We start from the raw sequence: 24,079 nt of genomic DNA, 5'->3' as shown, positions 1-24,079 counted from the left end.
TATTTTATTTTTATTTTTTATTTTTTAAAATTTACATGCAAATTAGTTAGCATATAGTGCAACAATGATTTCAGGAGTAGATTCCTTAGTGCCCCTTCCCCATTTAGCCTATTCCCCCCTCCCACAACCCCTCCAGTAACCCTCAGTTTGTTCTCCATATATATAAGTCTCTTCTGTTTTGTCCCTCTCCCTGTTTTTATATTATTTTTATTTCCCTTCCTTCCCTTATGGTCATCTGTTTTGTCTCTTAAAGTCCTCATATGAGTAAAGTCATATGATTTTTGTTTTTCTCTGAGTGATTAGTTTCACTTAGCGTAATACCCTCCAGTTCCATCCACGTAGTTGCAAATGACAAGATTTCATTCTTTTTGATTGCCGAGTAATACTCCATTGTATATATATACACCACATTTTCTTTATCCATTCATCCATCGATCGACATTTGGGCTCTTTCCATACTTTGGCTATTGTCAATAGTGCTGCTATAAACATGGGGGTGCACGTGTCCCTTCGAAACGGCACACCTGTATCCCTTGGGTAAATGCCTAGTAGTGCAATTGCTGGGTCGTCGGGTAGTTCTATTTTTAGTTTTTTGAGGAACCTCCATACTGCTTTCCAGAGTGGCTGCACCAGCTTGCATTTCCACCAACAATGCAAAAGGGATCTTCTTTCTCCGCATCCTGGCCAACATCTGTTGTTGCCTGAGTTGTGAATGTGAGCCATTGTGACAGGTGTGAGGTGGTATCTCATTGTGGTTTTGATTTGTATTCCCTGATGATGAGTGATGTTGAGCATTTTTTCATGTGTCGGTTGGCTCTGGGTTCTAATTTTAAAACTGGTAGTTCTGGGGGTACCTGGCTGGCTTAGCTCGTAGAGCATGTGACTCTTGATTTGAAGGTCCTGAGCTGGAACCCCACATTGGGTGCAGAGATTACTTTTTAAAAACTGGTAATTCTATTTTTAATTTTTTCAGAAAAAAATTAAAATACTTTTTTCCACAATGGCTGCACCAATTTACATTCCCACCAACAGTGCACAGAATTCCCTTTTCTCCACATCCTCGCCAGCACTTGCTATCTTTTGGCTTTTTTATGATAGCCATCCCAACAGGGGTGAGGTGGAATCTCATTGTGGTTTTGATTTGCATTTCCCTGACGATGAGTGGTTATGAGCATCTTTTCATGTGTCTGTTGGCACATGGAAAATGTCTGTTTATCATCTTTGGAAAATGTCTGTTCAGGTCCTTTGCCCATTTTTTGGTCAGGTTATTTGGCTGTTTTGTTTTGTTTTGTTTTGTTTTGTTTTGGTGCTATTGAGTTGTAGGAGTACCTTATATGTTTTGGGTATTAACCCCTTATCAGATACATAGTTTGCAAATGATTTCTTCCATTCCATAGGTTGCCTTTTCATTTTGTTGGTTGTTTCCTTTGCTTTGCAGAAACCTTTTAGTTTGATGTGGTCCCAGTAGTTCATTTTTGTTCTTCTTGCCTGTGCTTTTGATGTCAAATCCAAAAAAAAAAGCTAAGAGAAGACCAATATGAGGGAGTTTTCTCCTGTCTTCTTCTAGGAGTTTGTGATTTCAGGTCTTGTGTTTAAGTCTCTAATCCACTTTGAATTGATTTTTGTGTGTGGTGTAAAATAAGGGTCTAATTTCATTCTTGTGCATGTGGATGTCTGGGTTTCCCAGCACCGTTTGTTGAAGACACAGTCCCTTCCCTGCTGAGTGGTCTCTGTGCCTTTGCCAAAGATCAGTTGAACATTTTCCAACAAGCTCTTAGCCTTCATTTCTTTGGTTTTTAAGAGTTCTTTACACAGTAGGGACAGTGACTTTTCATGATACAATGCAGATATTTCCTCCCAATCTGTCACTTGGCTTTGCTTGTGTGTTTTACCATGCAGACTAATCAATGTTTCCTTTTACTGTGCCTGGACTTTGAAGAGTGAGGAGAAAGGTTTTTCCCATACCTGTGTTATACAGCAATGCGCCTAGGTGTCCTCTAGTATTTATATTTCATTTTTACGTCTGGATCTCTAATCTGCGCCCAGTTTATGCTCATACGTGGTCTGAGGTCTGGATCGACTTCCATGACCACCCAACTGGGGCCCCCAATCCATGAATGCAGTACGTCTCTCCATTTATTTCAATCCTTTGTTTCTTTCATCTGTGTTGTATAGTGTTTTGTTTTTAGCATTCAAGTCCTGTTCGTGTTCTGTTAGATTTGTGCCTAAGTGTTTCTTTTATTATTTTTGAGTAATTGTAAGTGGTGTTATATTTTTAATTCTGATGTCCATGTATCCGATGCTAGTCTATTAAAGCGTAATTGACTTTTGTGTGTTGATCATCTATCTCAGGACCTTGCTGAACCACCTTATAATTTTTCTAGGACAAACAAGGCATTTTGTCGTAGAGCCCTTGTAATTTTCTATGTAGACAATCATGTCATCTGTAAAGAACAGTTTATTTCTTAACTTCTGACCTACATTCCTGTCATTTGCTCCTCTAGCCTATTGCACTGCCTAGAACTTTCCAGTGCTGTGTTGAATAAGAAAAAGCCTACAGAGGTGCCTGGGTGGCTCAGGCAGTTAAGCGTCTGACTTTGGCTCAGGTCATGAGCTCACAGTTTGTGGGTTCAAGCCCCTTGTCGGGCTCTTTGCTAACAACTTCTGATCCTCTGTCCCATCCTGCCCCCCTGCCCTTTGCATGTCTTACATGTGGGGGATGCTGAGGAGGTGGGTACCACAAAGACGCTGGCAAGGCCTGAGGTGGCAGAGCTGGTCTGGGCAGATGGCACTCACAGTGCACTGTGTCCCCCCCAAGCCTAGGCCTTCTCCTTGGTCCTGTGCTGCCCTCACACCTGCCCCCCGCCCCAGTTCCATGCACATTTATGGAGAGCCAGGAGACACTGACTCTTCCCCTCCCTCCCTGCTTCTCCACTGGCCCTGAGCTGTGTCTGTGCTGTCCCCAAGGTACAGCTGGGCAGGGGCCCTGGGACCCAGCAGGGCAGGCCTCCTCGCCCACGGCGGTGGTTCATGGTTTGTTCTTTCTTTGCCCCTAGTCAGCTCACTTGAGATAAGACCCCTTGCAGATTTTGGCTGCCCACCTCTTTTCACCTGTATTTCCACATAAGTATCTTCCCACTTATTACCAAGTTTTCGAAGATAATTTTAACAATAAACTTTTTGCTTCAGAACAGTTTAAAGAGTTACAGAAAAGTTGCAAAGACGGTGCAGAGAGTTCCCGTTTCCTACCACCCAGCCGCCTCTGCTGGTGACGCCTTACGTCTCCACGCTGGCTTTGGGCTGCCACAGGGAGGCACCGCAAGCCTGACCAAGTTGTGGAGGCCGCAGGTCCAAGGTCGAGGAGGGCGTGAGCTGGGCCATGCTCTCTGCTAAGCTCCCTGGGGAGGACCCTTCCTTGCCTCTTCCAGCTTCTGGAGACCCCAGAAACTCCTTGTCTGTGGCAGCCCCACCCCAGACTCTGTCCCCGTCCTCACATGGCCATGCGTCCGCATCTCTCTGCGTCCCTCTCTTCTTATGGACACTTGTCATTGGACTTAGGGCCCGCTCTAAACCCAGGATGATCGCATCCTGAGATCCTCACTTAATTGGATGTGAGATCACATTCTGAGGTTCCAGGTAGACGTGAATTTGGGGGAGGTGCTACCCACTACACCGCAGTATATTTGTCACAGCCAAGAAGCCAACGCTGGTATGTGACTTACTCGAACTCCACACTTTGCTTAGATTTCATCACATTTTCTCCCTACGAAGGCCCTTTTCCTGTCCCCGGACTCCACATCACATTTAACGGTCATGCCTCAGACTCTTCTTGGCTGTGGCAGTTTCTCAGACTTTCCTCGTTTTTGGTGACCCTGACAGTTTCAAGGAGAGCGGGTCAGGTATCCTGTTGGATGCCCCTCGGCTGGGGCGTGTCCGATGTCCCTCTCATGGTTGGATTGGGGTTGGGGTTTGGGGAGGAGGACCATCACAGCCTGTCAAGGGCACCTGCTGTCAACCAGCTCTTCACTGTGATGTTGACCTTGACCCCTTGGCCGAGGTCGTGCCTGGCTTTCTCTGCTGCAGTTAGTGTCCCCTTTCCACATAGCACCGTGCGGAAGGGGATCTCTAGGCAAAGCCTGCAGCCGGGGCGGGGGGGGGGCGGGGTGGGCGACTACTGAGAATTCTGCTGCACAGGGGACTTCTCTCTTCTCCCACACTTTCTTGAATTCATTCCATCAACTCTTTCAGTGTGGACCCATGCATTTTTATTTTACGTTTTGTGTTATCAAAAGTGTTACTCCGTTGCAAGCTTTGGCCTTTGGGAGCCCCTTCAGGTTGACCTCCTGCGTCCCTCTGACTGCCCTGTGTCCTTCCTTACTTTAGGACACTAGAAGATGCACCAGGCTCACCTGGTGGTTTCCCTGTCCCAGCCCTAAAATAAGCTATTTCTCTGAGAGCCCTGGTTCCCTTTCTTAGAACCTGGGGCAAAACTGGACAAATCAAAAAGGATGGTCGAGAGGCATTTTTGATATACGCCAGCAAATTGTTTTACAAAAGGATTACTTGGTGCCCAGTGTCTAAAGCTGAAGTCCAAGCGGCCTGCAGGCTGATTCTGCACTGATGGTGCAGCTGTACATGAGCCCCCACTGCACAGACTGCCGGGGGCTGGGGGTCCCGGAGCCCCTGGCCACCCTGGGCCAGCGACAGAAGACGTAAACCCCACACTGCGTTTTAGTATCTGGAGGACTGAAACCGCGATTCCGAATTGTTCACAATAGTGCCAAACTGGAAGCAATCTGAATGTCCCTCCACAGTAGAATGGATGAAAGCGTTGTGATATACCCCAAAACGTACAGCCACAAAAATAAGCCACCTACAGTCCAGGGGATAACGTGTACGAGGCTAACGAACGCAGCGCAGAGCCACGGAGGCAAGAGGCAACCAGACACACGGGAGGATTCCAGTCATGTGTGACAAAGCGGCAAAACCACACCCTGTCCTGTTGCTTAAAACTCTGACCTTCTAATAATAAAGATCACATTCACGTTAAAAAAAAAAAAAAAGAAAAAAAGAAAAGACAAGACTCTGACCTTTTGAAACAGCACGAGAAAGAAGAGTGGGGTGACCAGCAGGACGTGCCTGGGGGCTCATGTGACAGGGACCCTGAGGCTGGCACATCCTGGGCTCCACATGGCTTCAAAGCATCGAGCGCCCTCCTCTCTCAGGGGGAGTCTGGGGGCCGGGGAGAGGCTTCGGGGCAGACCCAGCGGCTCAGACTTGGTTTCCCCAGAACCGCAGTGGAGGAAGGGGGGACACGAGGTGGAACTTCCCCAGTAGGCCTGACCTCCAGGGGACTCCCGGGAGCTGCTGAGCTCAGATCTGGGCTCCGGGGTGATGCAGGGTCGCCTCATGCTGCTCCTGGGGCTGGGGGCAGCCCGGGGCTCCAGGGGGGAGGGACCCTGCGGCTCTGACCACGGTGGGTCGGTTGTGTGGGCAGACGGCAGAGCTGATGCAGCAGTGTGCTGAGAGGCGCCTCCGGGAGGAAAGGTCCATGAAGGAGCTGGTGCAGCGGGTGGCGGAGGTGCAGAAGAACGTGAAGGTGGCACAGACGAAGCTCCTGAGGGGCCGGCAGCAGATAGGTAGGGCGGGGGGCCGGGGACCACGAGGCCGCGCCCAGCTTTGCGCCCCACCCCCACCCCGGCTCGCGCCCCTGGCTGGCCTCCTGCGCCAAGTGAGCTGCTGCGGTTGCCGAGAGCCCAGTGCCCTGGAGGGAAGGCCGGGGTTGGGCAGGGCACCCTGCGGCCCCTCAGCACCCCCTTGCCCCTCAAGTCCAGGAGGTGATAGAGGAGAGCCGGGAGCTGCTGCAGCGCAGCGCAGAGGCCGCGGGGGAGGAGCAGCAGCGGCGCCGTGAGCTTATCTCTCAGCTGCGAGCCCTGGAGACACAGCCGGTGCGCCAGGGCAAGCTCGTGGACCTGACCCAGGTGAGGACCCGGCCCCACTGGGGGAAGCCTCCCCACGTCTTGCTGCGCCTGGCGTGGCCACGGGAGACCACGTTCAGCACGCCCACCGGGACCGAGGGAGGTCTGGCGCCAAGCCGGGATCCAGCCGGCACGAGGGGCGTGCCCGGCCGTGGACGCCGTGCCTGCCCTGCCGGAGGCCCGGGACCGGCCCAAGAGTTCACAGTCAAGTCAGGGAGACCTCTGTGACCTCTGGGGACAGGAGGCCAGGGCTCCTGGGAGTGGGCCAGGTGGCCTTCATGTTGAAGGAGGTCCCGGGACCCCCCCCCCCACCAGGCCCAGGTGGGAAGGGCAGTGTAGGGAGAGCGCAGGTGTGCAAAGGCCGGATGAGTGGAGGCTGAGAGGAGAGAGCAGGTGCCTGGAGGCCCGTGTGAGCGGCACCCTGAGAGGCCAGGCTGGCATCTGCTGAGGTGGGAGCAGGCCTGCAGGGCCCCGGGAGCTGGTGTGGGAGCCTGGCCTGATCCCAGGGGATGTGGGAAGTTCACAGGGCATTCTGCACAGGCCCCCGGGTCCTGACTCAGGGAGACAGGGCTGAGTTCCATTTGGGCCCTACCTCAGTAGAGGGGCCTACAGGGCACCCAGCTGACACGTGCGGTCCCTGGAGGGAGGCCAAGCCTGGGGAGGCCCAATGGCAGGGATGCTGCACAGGTGCTACTGAGCAGGAAAGGCAGTCGCCCGGGGCCCAGGGGCCAGACCGATGGAACTTGGGGGAGGGGCACCGGCGCTGGCGCAGAGGACAGCTCAGGGCATGGCAGGTGGCCGTGCGGGCTGGGTGTGGGCCTGACGCCCAGCTGCAGGCCTCCCCATCACCCTGCAGATCCCTGGGTACGGCCTGGAAGGGGAGATGTCTGTGGTGGAGCTTCGCGAGCGGCTGGCCCTGCTCAAGGAGACCCGGAGGCGCGAGGAGGAAGAGAAGCGAGACCAGATCATCCAGGGCAAGCGCGCCAGAAGCCAGGAACTGCAGAACGTGGTGGAACAGATCTCGCTGTGCCGCGCGGCCATGGGGAGGTCTGCAGCCTTGAGGTCAGTACCAGTGGCCCCAAGGGGCAGGCGACTGAGGCAGGAGCAAGGAGCGAGCCTGCCTTTGCGACCTCCCGGGTGGGTTCTACAACTACATTCCACCCTTCTGCCCAGGCCATCCCCTTGGAATAACTTCTCCCACCTCTACTATCTTATTAGCTAATCTTCAGACATACAAAAACGGCAGCAAAAATCATGCAACGATGGCCTGGATGCAAAATGATGGCATATAGCTCATGAGCATGACCTTTGCCGTGTGTTCCATCTAGCTAGCTACTTACTCTGTCCCTGCAGAACCATCTGGAAGGAGCTGCAGGATTCAGACACTTCACTCCTAAACACTCCGGTGTGCATCTTCTGAAAAAAACGTCCTGCATAACCACAGCATACTGACACAACTAGAAAATTAACATCATCTCAATATCCTGTCCGTATTCATGTTTCTCTAGCATCCCAAGACTGTTCACTGTAACTTTTTAAAATTTTTTAAAAGTTTATTTTGAGAGAGAGAGCACGCGCATGCACGCGTGCGAGTGAGGTGGAGGCAGAGAGGGGAGAGAGAATCCCAAGCAGCGCCTGACGTGGGGCTCGGACTCACAAACTGTGAGATCATTGACCAGAGCTAAACTCAAGAGTCGATACAGTCGACGGTCACAAAACTCATCACTATTGGAGTGCCTGGGTGGCTCACTCAGTTGAGTGTCTGACTTGATTTTGGTTCGTGTTGTGATCCTTGGGGGTTGGGATCGAGCCCTGTGTCAGGTTCTAGGCTGAGCATGCAGCCTGTTTGGGATTCTCTCTCTCTCTCTCTCTCTCTCTCTCTCTCTCTCTCTTTCTCTCTCCCTCTCTCTCTCCCTCTGCCCCTCTCCATGGCTCAAGCACTCTCTTTCTCTTAAAATTAAAAAAAAAAAAAAATCCATCACTATCGATCCTGAGTGACTGCTGCTCTGGTTACAATTTGAGGAGGTCCTGTGACAGCTGTAGGGTAGGGGCTGCCCAGCTACAGCTGGCTGGCCACTCAGCAGGTCCCTCAGGTGGCATGTGCCCGGGGACGTCTCACCACTTCCAGCTGCTAGACTCAGCCTGATAGACCACACACACAGTCTGGTTGGCGTTGGGGAGCCTCCAAGGGGCCAAACCCACTAACAAAGCTCCTGGAGCTCTCTGCGTGTAGCCAGACCTCCTGGCACGAATCCACCAGGACCATTTTAGTGCACAGTCTGACTGGAGCCAGCCAAGCAGGGATGGTGGCTGAGGGAACAGCACCTCCACATGCCCTGATGCTGTGAAGTGCCCCTAAACCAAAGCCAACGGGGAACAATCTGTATAATGAGGTCTCATTTTGGAAGGAAGAATGGCCTAGCATGATAGAGATTTGCAAAGATATTAGCGGCTACCTCTAGGCAAGAGAGTGGCGAGGAGGCACAAGATAAAAGAGGGTTTTCACTTTTTTTGCTCCAAATACCTACGTAGCCAATATACGTGAGATACATTTTTGAAACGTCAAGTACAAAGGGCAAGAAGGTAGAGGCGCTGGGGGGACGTCACCCCAGAGCTCCTTGGAGAGCCTCTCCCCCCTGCACGTAAAACACCCCCATTGACCTGTGGTCGGGGCCCCTCCTAAGCCCGCCCTGTCCACCGCCCAGGTGGGAGGAGAGGAAAGCTCGGTCCGCGGCCCCGGCGGCGCACTCCCAGGACGAGCGCGTGCTCGAGCTGCAGCGCAAGGTCGAGGAGAAGGCGGCCGAGCGCCGCAGGCAGGCGGCCCTGCTGCGGGTACCGGCGCCGCGGGCCGCGCATCGCAAGCCACGGGTGAGTCCCGGGAGCGGGCGGGGAGGCCGGGGGCGCGGCGTCCCGGGTGGGGGAGCGGCTTGGCGACGCGCGGGCGGGGGTGGGGGGGGGGATCGGTGGGCCGCGGCCCCGGCCCGCGCAGACAGCCCTGGGCGCCCGCCCGCAGGCGCAGCTGGAGGCGCAGCACTGGCTGGAGCTGGAGCAGAGCCGGGAGCGCCGGCTGCGGGCGCTGCAGCGGAGCGGCTCGGTCTGCGGGCACGCGCGCCGCCTGGAGGCCGCCTGAGCCCGGGAGGGCGCGCCCCCAGGAGCCCCGCGAATCCCGCCCGAATAAAGCGTGCGGCCGGCGGTGTGCGCCTCCTCTTCCTGCGCCGCGCGCCCCCTCCACTCCTTCTTCCTGCTCCGCGCCCTAATCTGCCCCGGAGTCCACTTGCCCCAGATCTGGGTTGCCAGATAAAATGCAAGACGCCCAGTTATTGCGTAAGACAAACTCTCAAAGTATCCGTTCTTTATCTGCAATTCAAATTTATCTGGGTGTCCTGTATTTTCTGTGCTAAATCTGACCACCCTTGCCTTAGATTCTAGCCCTTCCCTAGCTCCCAGGGCAAGCCCCTCCCCTTTGTGGAGCTCCCAGAGCCACCTCTGCACGTGAAAACTTGGAATTCCCACTCTGCCTGGAGTCCGGTGGTTTAACTTGTGTGGTTGCACGTGTGCATTTGGTTGGAGAAGTGGCTGGAATGCTTGAGCCACTGGGAAATGGCCTGTGTCATAATTTGTCTCAAGCAAACCTGATTGCCGCCCTGGGGGGAGGGGACCCACGGGGATGCAGGAACTGTCCCCTACCTCCCATTCTGCTGATGAGGCCAGCAGTGCTCGAAGAGGTCAAGTAACCAGCCCCAAAAGCCTTGACCCACAGCTAAGTCTGTGTGACTTTAGAGCACCACCCAGCCTTCTCCAGCATCACCAAGGGGACGTGATTAGAGCCACTGACATCCGCCCACACCAGGACACATCCATTCTCTTGGTTCCTCTGGATCCAGTGCCAGACTGGAGAGGGCATGGCCTTGAGGACAGGCTGGCCGAGTGACAGCCTGCTGGTGAAATGCAGAATCATGAAAAAAGCACAATGTGCTGAAGCTCCCAGGAAGGACAGAGAATGGGGGGGAGGGGGAGGGGGGAGGGGGTCAGGGAGGGGCTGGAAACAGCCAGGTAGATAGATGTCCAAGAGAGAGATCTCCTCAAACCTGACATCCTCCCGGACCCCAGCACACATTCAGACCAGGAGGATGGGCACATTGAAGTGACAAGAACAGACACCAGAGTTCTCCCTGAATATTCTGAACTATCAGAACCCCAGGACTTTCTTTCCCATGTTGGTAAAGAGAAATTTCCCACCTCCCTGTCAAAAAAGCTGAGGGGTGGGGCCGCCTGGGTGGCTCAGCCGGTTGAGCGTTCGACTTCAGCTCAGGTCACAATCTCACTGTTGGTGAGCTCGAGCCCCGGGTCGGGCTCTGTGCTGACAGCTCGGGGCCTGGAGCCTGCTTTGGCTTCTGTGTCTTCCTCTCTGCTCCTCCCCTGCTCACACTCTGTCTCTCTCTCAAAAATAAATAAAGATTAAAAAAAAATTTTTTTTAAAAAGCTGAGGGGCAGAATAAATTTCATTTAAAGAGATAAACACGACATTTCTCCTATCCTGTGTGATGTGTTATTCAAACCCATTTCTACGACGTGTCCAGAGAGTCCCTCAGGAGCTCCGAGAGTTTCAAAGGATGAATTAATTCTTAGGTCTCATCTGGCAGTCCACAGGTGGGGTGGCCTTCAGGATGTGCCTGACGCAGGAGTTCTGTCTCCAGGCTGGGAGTGGCTCCAACGTCACGACATCCAGAGGAAGAAGGGTCATCTCTCCCTGGTGGCCAGCTCAGGAGGGTTCTCTGTCCTTGAAGCCTTGTGCGAACATCTGCTCCAGTTCACTGGCCTGAATCGAACATGCTCTGCCAACCCAGATCCCAGGGTGGCGGGAGGTCCGTATGGGTGCCCAGAGCAGGCACCGTGGCAGGCGGGGAGGATAGCCCTTCACACCTCTCAGATCGGCTCCTGGAGCAGAGGGAAGAGGTGCTAGCCCGACACATTTGTGGTGCTGTTGGCAGCGATGCTGGTTGGCAGTCCACACCAAGGTCCTTACCTGCCCTCTTGGACCAGGCAGCAGCTCAGAGCTGCTTTGAGAGTACATGGGACTCCTGCCCCATACAAACCCAGGTGGGAACAGGCCTTGGGCCATCCCGAGTTTGTAGCCTGAGGGCAGGCCTCGTGTCGTGGATTAATGGCAAAATGTCTCCAGCCCCAATGTGAGCATGTCCGGGGTGGCCTGCTGGGATGAGACACTATATGAGGACAGCCACTTGTCCCAGCGGAAGCCCTCCCCACCCGTCCTGCAAACCAGCAAACCAGCAGAACCCGACATGTGAGGCCAGCCAGAACCGGAACACTCCCCCTGCCCCCACTAACTTGTAGCTTCCTTGGCAACAATAAATGCCTATTTGTTCAAAGCACTGAGCTTTGAGGTTTGTTCAGAAACAACAGCTGTCTGGCCGACCCTCCAGAGCTGATGGCCTTCGTTTACCGAGGCCTCCCCTACCTGCGTGAGCCCTTTTGAGAGAGAACCAAACTGCCCCTGGAAAGAGGACCAGCCAGGAGAGATCAGGTCCAGCTGATGCCGAGAAAGCACTCTCTGGACCACCCAGAGAATTCACATCCTGCTTCAGTGTAATTTCTGCATAAGTACAGCCAGAAGACCCTCACTGACAGTACCTGAAACTCACTTGGGCTGGGGTTCTTTTGAGATAGTTAACGAGCAGATTCTCAGACCTCATCCACGGGGATTTGGCTGGTCTGATGCCCAGGAATCTACATTTAGCTGTGTGGCACTTGGAAACAATAAGGTCCCAGTCTCTTCTCTAAGCTAGAAATATTCAGGGCCACAGGCATTATCTGTGAGGGAGCCAGGGATGTCCACACCACAAGTTCAGTGCCAAGTGATGTTTGCAGAGAACTTGAAGGCAGCTCCTGAGCATGAAAAGTGATATTTGTTGTAACTTTGTTTTTCAATATCACATCGTTTATTTTTCACTAACTTCAAATTTTATTTTGATTTTTTTTTTAGGTAGGCTCTACACCCAGCATGCAGCCAAACGCAGGGCTTGAACTGATGACCCTGAGATCAAGACCTGAACTGAGATCAAGAGTCAGACTCTTGATGGTTCAGTCGGTTGAGTGTCTAACTTGATTTTGGCTTGGGTCATGATCCCAGGGTAGTGGGATCAAGCTCTATATCAGGCTCCACACTGAAAGCCTGCTTAAGATTCTTGCTCTCTCCCTCTGCCCCTCTTCCCCAATTGCACTCTCTTTCTCTCTAAAGTAAAACATAATAAAAATTTAAAGAGTCAAGATGTTTAACCAACTGAGTCAGCCAAGCACCCCAACTTTTTTTATTTTTTTAAGTAGGCTCCACAGTGTGGGGTTCAAACTCATCGCCCTGAGATCAAGAGTCACATGTTCTACAACCGAGCCAGCCAGATGCTCCCAGCATCACACTACCTGATGTATTAAAGTTACAAATAGAAAACCCTAGCTATTCTTTAGGCTGTGAAATTCAAGTTACTAATCTTATCTATAAATCTATAACTATCATTTTGATTAGCTGTGTATGGTTGGTTCCACTCCTTTAACATTTTAAATTACATTTTAACATGCAGAATCTAAACTTTTTTTAGCATTTCCGTTGTCTGCCTTATCAAGTATTTAAAAATTCTGGGGCGCCTGGGTGGCTCAGTTGGTTAAGCGTCCAACTTCAGCTCAGGTCATGATCTCACGGTTCGTTGTTGGAGCCCCACATCAGCCTTCGTGCAGACAGTACAGACACTGCTTTGGATCCTCTGTCCCCCCTCTCTCACTGCCCCTCCCCCACTCGTGTGGGTGCTCTCAAAAATAAATAGTAAAAACATTAAAGAAGTATAAAAATTCCTAAAGATACATTAAGGTCTCATTTATCTTAAATTTGTAAATTTCCTTTAGTATCCCAATTATGATCACAAACTAAAGTCTTGTGCCTTCCAACTTAGAATCACTATCAAAATCAGTATGTTTCAAACTCAACATGTTTCACACAGAATCAGACTTATTGGATACCCTACCATACCAAATTCCTTTACAATTACATGAGTGTCAAACAACAGAGACTGTTTGTAAACTCAACACAAAACCATTAACGCTCTGGCTTTGATCTGCTTAATTTCCATACATGACTCAATCTTCCGGGGAGAAGATCCCCTCCTACTAAACTGTCCATCCCAGGCATTTGGAGTGACATCCTCATTGCCTGAGGGTGTCCAGGGACCACACGTGATGGCCATGACCTGATCTGGGTACTCTCAGAATAGGAGGGACAAGCTAGGCTTTCTATTGCCAAATCCATGTCCAAGTGCAGTTCTGGAAGCTGAAGTCAAGGAATCCACCACCGGCTTTTCACTCCGGGTTCTGATCTGCAGCACCTCCCAGGGCCTGGCATGCACCTGTGCTGGTCTGTGTGGAGCCCTTCAACCGTCCACCTTCTTCCTGTGAGGCAGATACTGTACAGTGACTATTCCCGTATAACAGGTGAGGGGACTGAAACGCGCTTAAAACAACGGAGCATTCAAACTCAGACTCGGCAGGAAGGGTCCAGAGCCTGTATTCTTAACCCCCCGAGTTGCACCAGACGCCCCAGGGGGAGCTCCAGCCCTTTGCCTGGGCCCTGGCCCCTTTGTGGGCCAGGGTGCTCCTCTGGGGGTGCAGTCCTTCCTTTCCTCGCACCCATTGCCCTCGGGATAATCCAGACTCAACCTGGCATCTGGGTCCTCCACAGTCTGACTCTTGCCTCCCCCCGCCCCCCCCCCCCCGACTCCCCACCTCTGCTCCTCGCACAAAGGGTAGCCTTCAGTCTCCTGGACATGCCAGCCTCTCTCTCCCCACCCAGGCTACCTCTTCTGAGAACTCTCTCCTTCCTTCTAGTCCTTTCAGTTCCCAGCTCCGAGGTCGCTTCCTCCAGGGGGCCCTCCCAGACGTCCTGGTTGAGTGCCTCCTCCGGGTTCCCGCAAAGGGGCCAGGCTGTGCTTCCTTCCAGTTTCCACTGCCAGCCTAGTAAACAGTCCGGGAACACTGGGACCAGACGCTGGCCCACGACCTGGCACGTCGGGTCGCGAGGGCCCTGGAGTTCCTGCAGATTCAGGCCCGGGTTTTGGCCAATAGCAGAGAGCTCGGGAGCGTTCACAGGAGAGAGAACTGAGGCCCGAAGCGGGGTGGGAGTGGGCCCGGTATGCGGGCCGCGGGCCGGCTGGCCTGGAATAACGCCCAGCTCCGCTCCGTCCGCCGGCCGCATCCGCCCCGTATCAGAGGGCCCGGAACCGGCCGCCGCTCTGCAAACCACAACTCCCGAGAGGCCTTGCGCACCGAGGGGGCGCAGATCGCCTCTCTCGCGGGAAGGCGGGAGCTTGAGTCGCGAGCGCGGGCGGAGCCGGAAAGAAGCGCTTTTCAAAGCGGTAATAGATGGTTTTCTTATCCAATAGAATTGAAAACATACCTCCTGCACCGGTAGACCACGGGAGTACGAGGAGCGGCGGCCAATGGGAACGCACCGGGGGTGGAGCCGAGGCCTCCGGAGCGGAAGTGGATCGCTGCTGAGGCGGCGGCGTCTTGCTGGAGGGTTGCTCCTCCGTGGTTTCCGGAGGTGCTTCTTCGCCGGACTGCGTCGGCGTTGGCTGCTGCCGGGCCAGACCGGCTCCAGGTAAGCCTGGCTTCACGGAGAGGGGGGGGGCCGGCCAGAGCCGGGCGGGTGTGGGGTTCGGGCGGCTTCGCGGCCTGCAGAGGCCTCGGCGCGGCGGCCCTCCGGAGCGCAGCCAACCCCCCTCGGGCCGGACGCCCGGCCGGGCCTCCCCCGAGCCCGCGAGCCCGCCCAGCTGTCCGCGTGGCTGCGTGAGCCCGGCGCGGCGCAGGCGACGGACGTACGAACGCCTCGCTGAGGGCCTCCGCCGCCCCGGCGGGCTGCGGTCCCAGCGTTTAGTTGTAGCGCAGCTGGAGAAACCGAGGCTGGGGTGGGGGGCGGACGCGCCCAAGGTCACTCGGGGAGGCGGACAGGGCGGCAAGGGCCGTTCAGGGGAGGCCCCGGCCAGCTTTTTGTTCCCCGCTGACGCCGCCTCCTTTGTGTGCTCGCGCCGCCGCCCCGCCATCGTGGGCCTGCCAGTCCTCCCGGGCCGCGTGGCGGAGCCTGCTGGGCCTCGTGGGGCTGGGGGCGGCGGGGGCTGGTCTTGGGAGCGCCCACCTGGGCCTGAGCTCCGTGGGTCCTCGGCTTCCGGTCGCTGGGGACCGCTCGTGTGCTGAAGCCCGCGGCCGGCCCCGCCCCTCGGGCGCCTGCACCCCCGCCCGCATCCCCGGCGCGCTGGTGGCCCGGGGGCCTGGAGAGGAATCCGGGTCGCGGTGAGGCTTGAGACCCGAAACGCAGTACTTACTCCCTGTACTCCGCTTTCCACCCTTTGACCCGTCCGGGGAGAAGCCTGGACTTTACCGCAGTAGTCGTTTGGGGGAGGTTTTGGCTTTTGTCTTATTCTAGTCCGTCCCCATCTACATTCACAGTCGTGCCTTCGTTCTGCTTCAAGTTCCCGCAGCCCGAGGTAGGGTCTCAGCTCTGCAGCCCTGCGCTCTGCTTCGGCTGCCGAAGTGTTGGGGAGGCTGAGGCGGTCTGCCCAAGGTCGTACAGTCGGCGAACCAGTCGACGGCAGGGCTAGTCTGGAACCTCGTTTTCCTGGCTGCAGGACTGGCCTTTGAGTTCAGTGACTAGGAGTTTGGGGACCACGGTAATGACGGACAGAGACGCCGAAGGGAATCGTTTTGGTTTTTGGGGGGTGTGTTTTTTTAATGGGTAGGGAGGCATACTGGGTTCAGTTTTATCTACGAGCTTGAGGTGAAATGGGAACATTCAAGTAGAAAGATGTGTTGCTGGTTTTTGCATTGCCTGAACTTGAGTTTCCAAATCAGATTTAAAAATCTTACTTTAATGCGGTGTTTATCAATCTTTTTTTACAGTGAACTCCCCCCTTTTATATATTGTTTTCCTAATTGATCTCCACGAAATGTTAATGCTTTTTATAAAGCATACGTCTTTTTATGTACTGTATGTATATCTTATGCTTTACATGAAAAGAGTGAGTTTTTTCACCCCGTTTGAGAACGCGTACTTTAAAATTCTGAGCACACCTTTGAGGTCTTCTGTGTGCCAGGCTTTCTGCTCGGGGGTACAGCCCCTTGAGGGAATGAGAGGAATTCTCTGAGGTGGAAATACAGATTGTACAAGAGACGGGACTGGAGATAGAAGCAGGAACCGGCTCGCAAAAGGTTTTTGGTGTGCCCCAAGTTAAGGAATTCAGAATTTATGTTAAGAGCAAGTGGGAAAAATTACTAAATTAAGTCCTAAGCAGGGAAGTAATATGGTTATATTTGCATTTTAGAGAAACCACTGTGCTGTGAGAAGGATGGCTTAGAAAGGGGGGTGAGACTACTGGCCTCTGGACCAGCCAGGAGGAGAGAAGGGTAGCTTGCTTGGACCAGGGTAGGGACTGGGAACCAAGCTTGGTGCCCAGGATTGCCAGTTGTGGCAGATCCTTCACTGGCTCTTTACTTAAAAAGCTGTTGCAAAGTTCATATAAGTTCTAACTTATACCAGTAGTTTATACTCCCACCAATTTCTGGAAGAGATTTGAGGTGCTACTCAGTGCAAATACATACACAAGGTGATTGGTTTCTATGCTGTGTAAAAATGACTTTGTGAGTTCTTTGTGCATATGTTGTCAGTGTCTAATTTTGAAATGATTTACCCCCATCTTTTACTGTCCTCAGATTAGGACTCTTTGAAGGATGAGGTTGCTTCTGTAGATATAATGGGGCTGACTCCTGTTTATTATCAAGATACAATTCACATGTATGTTCTTCTAACTTGTCTTTCCTAAACAGCTTGTTTCTCAGCAGGGCTTTGGGAATTGTAGAGCAAAGCATTTTAAGGTTTCCTCTCTGAGAAGGAAGGCCCGGAGCACAGATACTGCTGCATCCCAAGGTCAGACTTCAAGTGTGATGAGAAAACACGTGAGGTTAGGTGGGAGAATGCTACTACAGAATTTCCTTTGGAAAGGTTTTGGCATAAATGAGAACTGTTAGGTTTGTTATTCATACTGTACCACGCAGGATAGGTAAAGCCTAAAAGTGTTTCAAAATAAGTATTATCAGTAGCTTCCTTGCGTAAAAGAGAAATTGTGAGCCTGAGGTTTCCCTGGAGTATTTTTTTTAATTATGTTTGTTTTATTTTTTTAGTGATTTGTACACCCAACATGAGGCTCGAACCCATGAACCTGAGATCCTTTTCTAGCCATTATGTTTGTAGAGATGTTCTTTCCTTTTTTCCCATGATGGTGGTGTGTTTTTGAGTCTTTGTTTCCCGATGGTGCCTATATTTAAAAAAAATTTTTTTTTAATGTTTATTTATGGTTGAGAGAGAGTGTGAGCAGGGGCAGAGAGAGGGAGACACAGAATCTAAAGCAGGCTCCAGGCTCCAGGCTCTGAGCTGTCAGCACAGAGCTAACATGGGGCTGGAACCCATAAACCACGAAACCATAACCTGAGCCGAAGTCAGACACTTAGTCTACTGAGCCACTTAGACGCCCCTGCGTCTGATACATTTTGACTTGCAGTGTAAGACTCCATTTCCGCCATCTCAGAAATTCAGCCTCTTTTCACCTCAAAGGGATTCTCTCTCAGGCATGTAGTGAGCTTGATAGTTTATTTCAGTGGAAGAAAGTCACGGTTTATTTCATCAGCGTGTTTATGGTAAGAGAAGGGGACAGTAAGTATTGGACTTGGAATCAGACTGAGCATGTCGAGTGCAGGAGAAGCAGCGGTTAGATCAGGACCACGAGCATGGATCATATTATGGTCCTGCTGTACGGAAGAGCCTGCAGCAGGTGACCGACAGCCTGGGTACCAGAGCCAAGTACAGCCACTTGTGCTTTGAACACTTGTTTGGAAGCGTGATTAGTTCCAACCAACAGGATTGAAATCTCAGGGACCAGTCTGAACGTTACGGGATTCCAGTTGATGTGCATAATTTCACCTGTGAGAGATACTAGATGAACACAGAAAATTGCACTGAGCTGAACCAAGTCACGCAGCCCGAAGATAGTACACTCTCCTCAAACATCTTTCTCAGTGACTGTGTTATGAGCCACGCCCTTGCACATCTCACGTTTAAAAAATTTCGCCCTACTTCCCGGTAACTCACTGCAAACCTTGTAAAGTACCATAGCTGTATATGTGCATTTCCCATTTAACGTGTACAGCTGTGCTACCGTTTTTGTTAGGTTCTTAACTTTTGTGTGCATGTGACATTGACAAAGTTTTTTTAGTTGTACCCTTAATTTCATTTTCCCCCCATAAGCTGTGTAGTTTTTTGTATTGTGTGGTATATTTTAGAAATACACACGTCTGTAACTTCAGATGAGGCCACAAAGGTTAGTGGTGAGTTGGGGAAGGGAGGTTGGCTCTGTGAAGGTGATGGATGTGATTGGGAGTATTTGCAGTCTTCTTGGATCGTTTGGAGCCTGGTAGTTTTTTGGGTGTTTGGTTTTTTAAGCTACCATGTGAAGCCTTTTAACTTTCCCCGACCCCTTTTCCATCTCTATTAGAGCATTGGATCTATTAGTTGGGTGCTTTGCTGTTCTTTATGAAGCATCCCAGGTGCCACATTTGTCCTGGAGGCCAAGGACTATTGACTTCCTATTTTACTTCCTAGGGAGAGTGTTGAAGGAGAGTTGAGGAGGGTCTGGATTAGGGCTTCCTCTGCTCATAAACCCAGGTTTATGGGATCCCACTACCAACATTAGTGTCTCTCGAGGATTGAGTTTGGCTAGCTCTTTGGTGACAGCGTGCATCCATTCATTAGCCAACCCACAGCTGCATCTGCCTTGAGTGGAAGGGAAGGACTTGTGCTGAGGAGCTCGCGGAGGAGGGGGGCAGTGCTATTTGAGACCAGCCCGCGTATGCAGTAAAGGAGTTCCCTCAGTGGGCACTGCTCCTCTGCTCCCTGCTATAGGTATAAGCCAAAGAATCAAATTTGTAAGCTTCTGATGATACCCCCGCCCCCCTTCAGGACCTGTACCTTAGCCCTTTTTTTACTACTAGATTCGTTCCTCACACACCCTCTTCTCGACTGGATATTAGTTCAGGATTCAGTAGAAGCATCTAAGCCTTCTAGCTGGCTTTTTCTGGCAGGCTCTGTGTTCAGGCACCATCCACACAGGCCTAGCATGCCTGCCTCCGTGAGTTTCATGGCCACAGTGACCCTGATCCTGGGGAAGAATGGGAAGTTGTTGATGGCCTCAGCACCTGAGGTTGATACGCTCCACCGGCCTCTGGTATCTTTTCGACCTCGGGAAGGATAGATCCATAGATCCTTAGGTTTCTTTTTGTTGTTGTTTTTTTAAAGCTTATTTATTTATTTATTTATTTATTTATTTAGAGAGAGCATGTGTGTGAGCAGGGGAGGGACAGAGAGAGACAGAGACAGAGAGAGAGAGAGAGAGAGAGAGAGAGAGAGAGAGAGAATCCCAACCAGGCTCCATCCACTGTACTGTCCATGCAGGGCCCGATGTAGGGCTTGATCTCATGACCTGAGCTGAAATGAAGAAATGGACTCTTAACTGAGCCACCCAGGGGCCCCTTGGGTTTCCTTTGTTATGAACCCTTGCTCATGGCCTCCAGGAATTGCCTTTATCTGCATCACCAGGCCACCATGGCCTGAAAGAAAATTGGGTTAGGGGTCATCAGTGGAGAAGCCACTTAGCTTCTCTTCTTTGCCGTCCCAGAGTAGTAACCCTTCTACAAAGGAGTTGGTTGCATGTGGTATCTTTTAATATCTTCCCAGTTGTGAATATCTTCCTGACCAATCACTGGTAGCAACCTCATCAGCCATGGCTATCGGGGAATGAAGGTGTCCCCATGCCCAGGGGTTTCATCAACAGAAAGGTCAACCTAGTGTTTGGGGGGAATTGTTCAAAATCCTGCAGGTAAAGCTATAGAAAAATTTGTAGGAACAGCTTGTTGGAGAAGAGGAGGAGCCACGGTCTACACTGGCTGTGTTTGGGTCCTAGGCGTGTCCTGGAGGTCCCAGGCCTGGATGGGAGAGGCGCAGGGTCCTGCTAGAGGCAGATTCCTTACAGATGTTTCTGGGGCTGTGTCCACTGCAGAGTGCCTCTGAGTGACTGACTAAACCCTGTCAAAGGGTCTAGAAAAAGAGTATTATGTAAAGTTTATCTTTAATTTTTTTTTTGTTGTGGTAAAATATACCTTTTATAATGTGAATTATTTGAACCACTTTCAGGTGTTCATTGGCATTAAGTACATCACACTGTTGTGCAACCATCAACTGCCATCTGTCTGCAGAACTTTCTCCTCTTTCCAGAGAGAAACTCGTGTGTTCATTAAATAGTAACTTCCTGTTCCCCCTCCTCCCTTCCCTGGCAATCACCATTCTACTTATTCTCTGTTGCTGAATTTGATGGCTCTCAGGGCCTCATAGAAGGGGAATTATACATTATTTGCCCTTTTGTGTCTTCTTTTACTGAGCATGCCTTCATTGTTCGTCCATGTTGGAGCCTGTGTCTGGATTTTATTTTTAAAGCTCAATAATCTCTTTATTGATGTTTCTTCATAGATTTTCAAAAAACTGACGTTCACTCTTAATTTTGGATTTTTGCATCTGGAGGCTTGAATCACAAAAGTAGACCATCTCTATCCAGACAGCTGTTCTTTTTTTTCTTTTTGTCTAGTAGAAGCAAAAGGCTGTCCTTGAGGGGTCCTGTGTTAGGAGAAGAGGAAAGAAGCTCCCTTGGTGACATCACCAAGCAGGTGTGATGGTCCTTGGTGCTAATGCTCCTTTCAGGCCTCTGAGACTTTGATGATTGCTGGTGATGGCTTCATCAGGGTAATAAAATACATTTGGAAAGAGCAGCTACTGTCTCTCCAAGCCTAGTGTGGTGCTTTCTCTTTCTGTCACATCCTTTCATCTAACTCCTGCAAAACCCCCAGGGGAGACCAGTGGTCAAGGCCACTAAGCCTCCTTTAGGAATAAATAACTGGGAGAGGTCTGCCCCATTACCTCTGTGCTGGCTTTTCAGCCTGCTCTAAGCCTAAGCAGGAGTGACTGGCTACATCCTGCCAAGCAAGTCTTCTCTGGAAATGAAATGACCCTCGAGATCATGACCTGACCAAAATCAAGAGTCAGACACTTAACCAGCCGAGGCGAATATTTTTCTTAAGTACTGAAGCCCAATTGCTGATGTGACAGTGTCATCAAGGTTCCATTTAAAAAATTGGGGGGGGGGGGTGTGCTCCTGGCTGACTCAGTGGGTAAAGCTTGTGACTCTTGATCTCAGGGTCATGAGATCAAGCCCCACATTGCGGGTAGAGCTCGCTTACAAGCTTTGAGGGGCGCGTGGGTGGCTCAGTCGGTTGAGTGTCTGACTTCAGCTCAGGTCATCTAGCGGTTCATGGGTTTGAGCCCTGCATTGGCCTCTGTGCTGACAGCTCAGAGCCCGGAGCCTGCTTCAGATTCTGTGTCTCCCTCTCTTTGCCCCTTCCCTGCTCGTGCTTTGTCCGTCTGTCTGTCTGTCTGTCTCTCTCTCAAAAATAAACATTAAACAAAATTTTAAAAAAAGCTTTGAAATGAAAGTTATTGGCAGGGTTTTTTTTTTGTTTTTTTTTGTTTTTTTTTTTGTTTTACTTTTTTTTGAGAGAGAGGGAGTGGGGGAAGGGCAGAGAGACAGGGAGACAATCCCAAGCAGGCTCCAGGCTGTCAGTGCTGGAACTCACAAACCATGAGATCATGACCTGAGCTGAAACCAAGAATCAGAGGCTTGACCTACTGAGCCACCCAGGCGCCCCAGTTATTGGCAACTTTTAGTGCTCAGGCTCAGTCCCCCAAGAGGGCAGGCTGTGCTGGGCACTGGTACATTGCCAATGGCCTTGGGTGTTTTTTAACATTCTTTACAAAATTACAAAAGCTGTTGGTTAGTACACAATGCTCTTTAAAACATTCTTGATTTTTAACACATGTTCCATACGTAGTTCTACTTTTGGAATTCCATTTATGGAAATACTTAAAATAACACGGCAATGATATGTTTATGGTTTTAAAAGGGGAGATATGGAGTAAACAGTTGGTACTAGCCAGTACCCGATTAGTCACTGATAAATGGGTGCTTCCCTGATGAAATCCTGTAGGATTTGTGCTGCTTTCTCTCTGCTTGTACCACGCCAGCATAAAGAGGTTGCCCTGGCTGGCTCATTCATACCCACAGGAGACTGCGTGTGTGTCTCAGTAGCCATTTATGAGTTTACAGTGAGAGCTGCTTGTAGTTAGCACACAGAACGAGTGGCCCGATGCGTCTGCACATCGTCTCCCCGTAGAAAAATGCACAAGGAGCCACCGAAGAACCAAGATGGCCTGGCACTTGTGGAACCCACCTGGAGAGTTAGGTCTCCGATGTCTGCGGGTAATCGTGCCAGCCTCTGCTGCCTGGTGGTATGAAGGAGGGTTCCCACACCCTGGGCTGCACAGAGCTGCTCATCCCTAGATCTCCCCTGGGCACCCTGCGGACCTACACTTGGGTCTCTGGTGCACCCCTGGCCCGCCCCTCCTCTGTGGACTCTCCCTTTCTTGGCATGGGAGGACCAGCTCTGGTCTCACACTGACTGCTTCCTGCCTGCCTGGCTGTTTCTAGCCATTTTGTCTGTAGACGTGTATCGGGTACGCGGTCATGTGTGTCACTCCCACTAGAATGGGGGGGGGGTGTCATTCTCTGAAGTGTCAGTGATGACTTCATGGGAAAAAAATCCATCTCTAATGAGGACAGAATGAGTAGAGCCTTCAGTCTGTACTGGCCTCGATAGCTCCCTCCCGTCAGGCAGTCCTGTCTCCCACCCACCACCTCCAAGCCACACAGCTGTCTTCTTGCCTGGGGATCTTAAGTCTCCTTACCTCCTCTCTGTCTGCTTTCTGACTGGTTTAGCCTCCCGCTGGCCCTCAGAGCACATGGGTGACAGGATCTTTAAATGCAGCTCTCTGTGGAAAAGCCTCGGTTGTCCTGCCCTTGAGGTGTGGGTTAAGAGGCGAGTCATGATGGGCCGTTCACCCTTGCTGTCTTCTGCCCTCTCCAGCCACCCACACAGTCCCTGCCTGAGGCATTCTTCTCCCCTTCTGCACATCCGCCCCCGCCTGGTTTGTTTCTTGAGTAACTCCTGTCACTTGGGGCCTCCACTTGCTTGGTCACCGGTGAGCACCTTCCTGTCGCCCGGCCTGTTGACTGCTGCTTCCTCCCTGGAACACAGGCTTTGTCTGATGCCTCCGGCTTCTCTCCAAGCTTTGTTTCTGACTTTTTATTCTGCTTATAGGCTCTTGCTCTACCTGACTCCCTGTGTTTAGAGGTTTAAACACAGTCTAAAACCTCTGCCTCCACTCCAGTTATCTCTCCTGAGTTTTTGCAGCTGCCTTGGACCTTTCTACCTGGATATCCCACATCCAGCATTTCTAAAACTAAAACTGTCCACCGTCAACTCCTGTTTCCTTTCTCCCTTCCCTGGTTCAGTTTTATGGCATCACTCCTGCCAAGTAACCAGCTAGATACCTTTGTATGTGTGGTCCTTACCCTCCTATCAGAGCTTTAGGAACTCCTGCCATCTGGCCTTCCTGGCCATGCCCAGTGTCATGCTCTACCCCCGTCTTGTCTTAGTGGCAGGGACACCATTAACCACTCCACTTTGCACAAGGGATCAGGCTGGGTACAGAGTAGACAGACAGCGCCCTGCCCTCACAGCACTTAGTCGAGTGAGGGCATGTGAATGACTTCACGGTCTGCCTTGGGAACCGAAGGACCGTGGGCCGTCTGCTGACTTGGGGTGCTGGTATTGTTGGAAGGACTTTCTTTCTGGATATAGTGAATTCGAAAACCTGGAAAACATCATCCATTTTCCAGATTATTTCTAGAATTAAAGACAGCTGATTCTGGCATGGTATTTATTTAATAGTGTGGGTTCTGGTGTCACACTGTCCTGGTTTAAATCCAGGCCACTGTTGGTAGTTGTGGATTTGGGGCAGGTTGCTTAATCCCTGACCATCCTTAGCTCTC

General features: G+C 51.6%; 3 protein-coding genes across 12 annotated transcripts in view; 2 read left to right on the top strand and 1 right to left on the bottom strand.

Annotated features, from left to right (window-relative positions):
• The window catches only part of CFAP99 (cilia and flagella associated protein 99), a 40,885-nt gene extending 30,914 nt beyond the window's left edge, over nt 1-9,971 (top strand). Inside the window, exons 12-16 of one of the 2 annotated variants that reach the window (XM_042985121.1) lie at nt 5,498-5,639; nt 5,830-5,981; nt 6,835-7,040; nt 8,684-8,846; nt 8,992-9,971. In XM_042985121.1, the coding sequence (XP_042841055.1) occupies nt 5,498-5,639; nt 5,830-5,981; nt 6,835-7,040; nt 8,684-8,846; nt 8,992-9,108 (780 nt within the window). In that variant the 3' untranslated portion in view covers nt 9,109-9,971. Of the gene's footprint in view, nt 1-5,497; nt 5,640-5,829; nt 5,982-6,834; nt 7,041-7,331; nt 7,567-8,683; nt 8,847-8,991 lie in introns of those variants that run through there. The other variant, XM_042985122.1, reaches the window with a different exon arrangement.
• A 2,878-nt stretch (nt 9,972-12,849) lies between these two features.
• LOC122238144 (basic proline-rich protein-like) lies at nt 12,850-15,082 on the bottom strand. 3 transcript variants are annotated; one of them, XR_006217116.1, is made up of 2 exons: nt 13,767-14,320; nt 12,850-13,433 (listed from the first exon to the last, which is right to left on the bottom strand). XR_006217116.1 is itself a non-coding variant. In XM_042985120.1 (2 exons), exons 1-2 carry the CDS (start codon nt 15,080-15,082, stop codon nt 13,321-13,323), a joined length of 759 nt encoding a protein of 252 aa, XP_042841054.1. In that variant the 3' UTR covers nt 12,850-13,320. The 3 variants fall into 3 exon arrangements, 1 of the variants encoding a protein (XP_042841054.1); XR_006217115.1 differs by having other exon boundaries at nt 13,839-14,320; XM_042985120.1 differs by lacking the exon at nt 13,767-14,320 and adding an exon at nt 14,437-15,082.
• The window catches only part of RNF4 (ring finger protein 4), a 30,994-nt gene continuing 21,467 nt past the window's right edge, over nt 14,553-24,079 (top strand). For 3 of the 7 annotated variants that reach the window (XM_007089448.3, XM_042985113.1, XM_042985118.1), the window contains exon 1: nt 14,553-14,640. The gene's annotated coding sequence lies outside the window, so the exon portion shown is untranslated. Of the gene's footprint in view, nt 14,641-15,246; nt 15,330-15,418; nt 15,524-15,544; nt 15,707-16,859; nt 16,960-24,079 lie in introns of those variants that run through there. The other 4 variants (XM_042985116.1, XM_042985115.1, XM_042985114.1 and 1 more) reach the window with 4 other exon arrangements.

This window comes from Panthera tigris, chromosome B1, assembly GCF_018350195.1.
Source record: "Panthera tigris isolate Pti1 chromosome B1, P.tigris_Pti1_mat1.1, whole genome shotgun sequence".
In the NCBI taxonomy this organism is placed as follows: Eukaryota; Metazoa; Chordata; class Mammalia; order Carnivora; family Felidae; genus Panthera; species Panthera tigris.
The sequence above is the reverse complement of the archived record's forward strand: the minus strand, read 5'-3'. Positions and strand labels throughout refer to the sequence as shown.

Excerpts from the sequence above, each read along its gene's own strand:
- LOC122238144 (XM_042985120.1), bottom strand. The coding sequence starts at position 15,082 with ATGGCGGGGCGGCGGCGCGAGCACACAAAGGAGGCGGCGTCAGCGGGG. Across the intron at positions 13,434-14,436 it reads GTGGTCTACCGGTGCAGGAG|GAAGAAGGTGGACGGTTGAA; the intron begins GTATGTTTTCAA and ends TCTGCCTCACAG.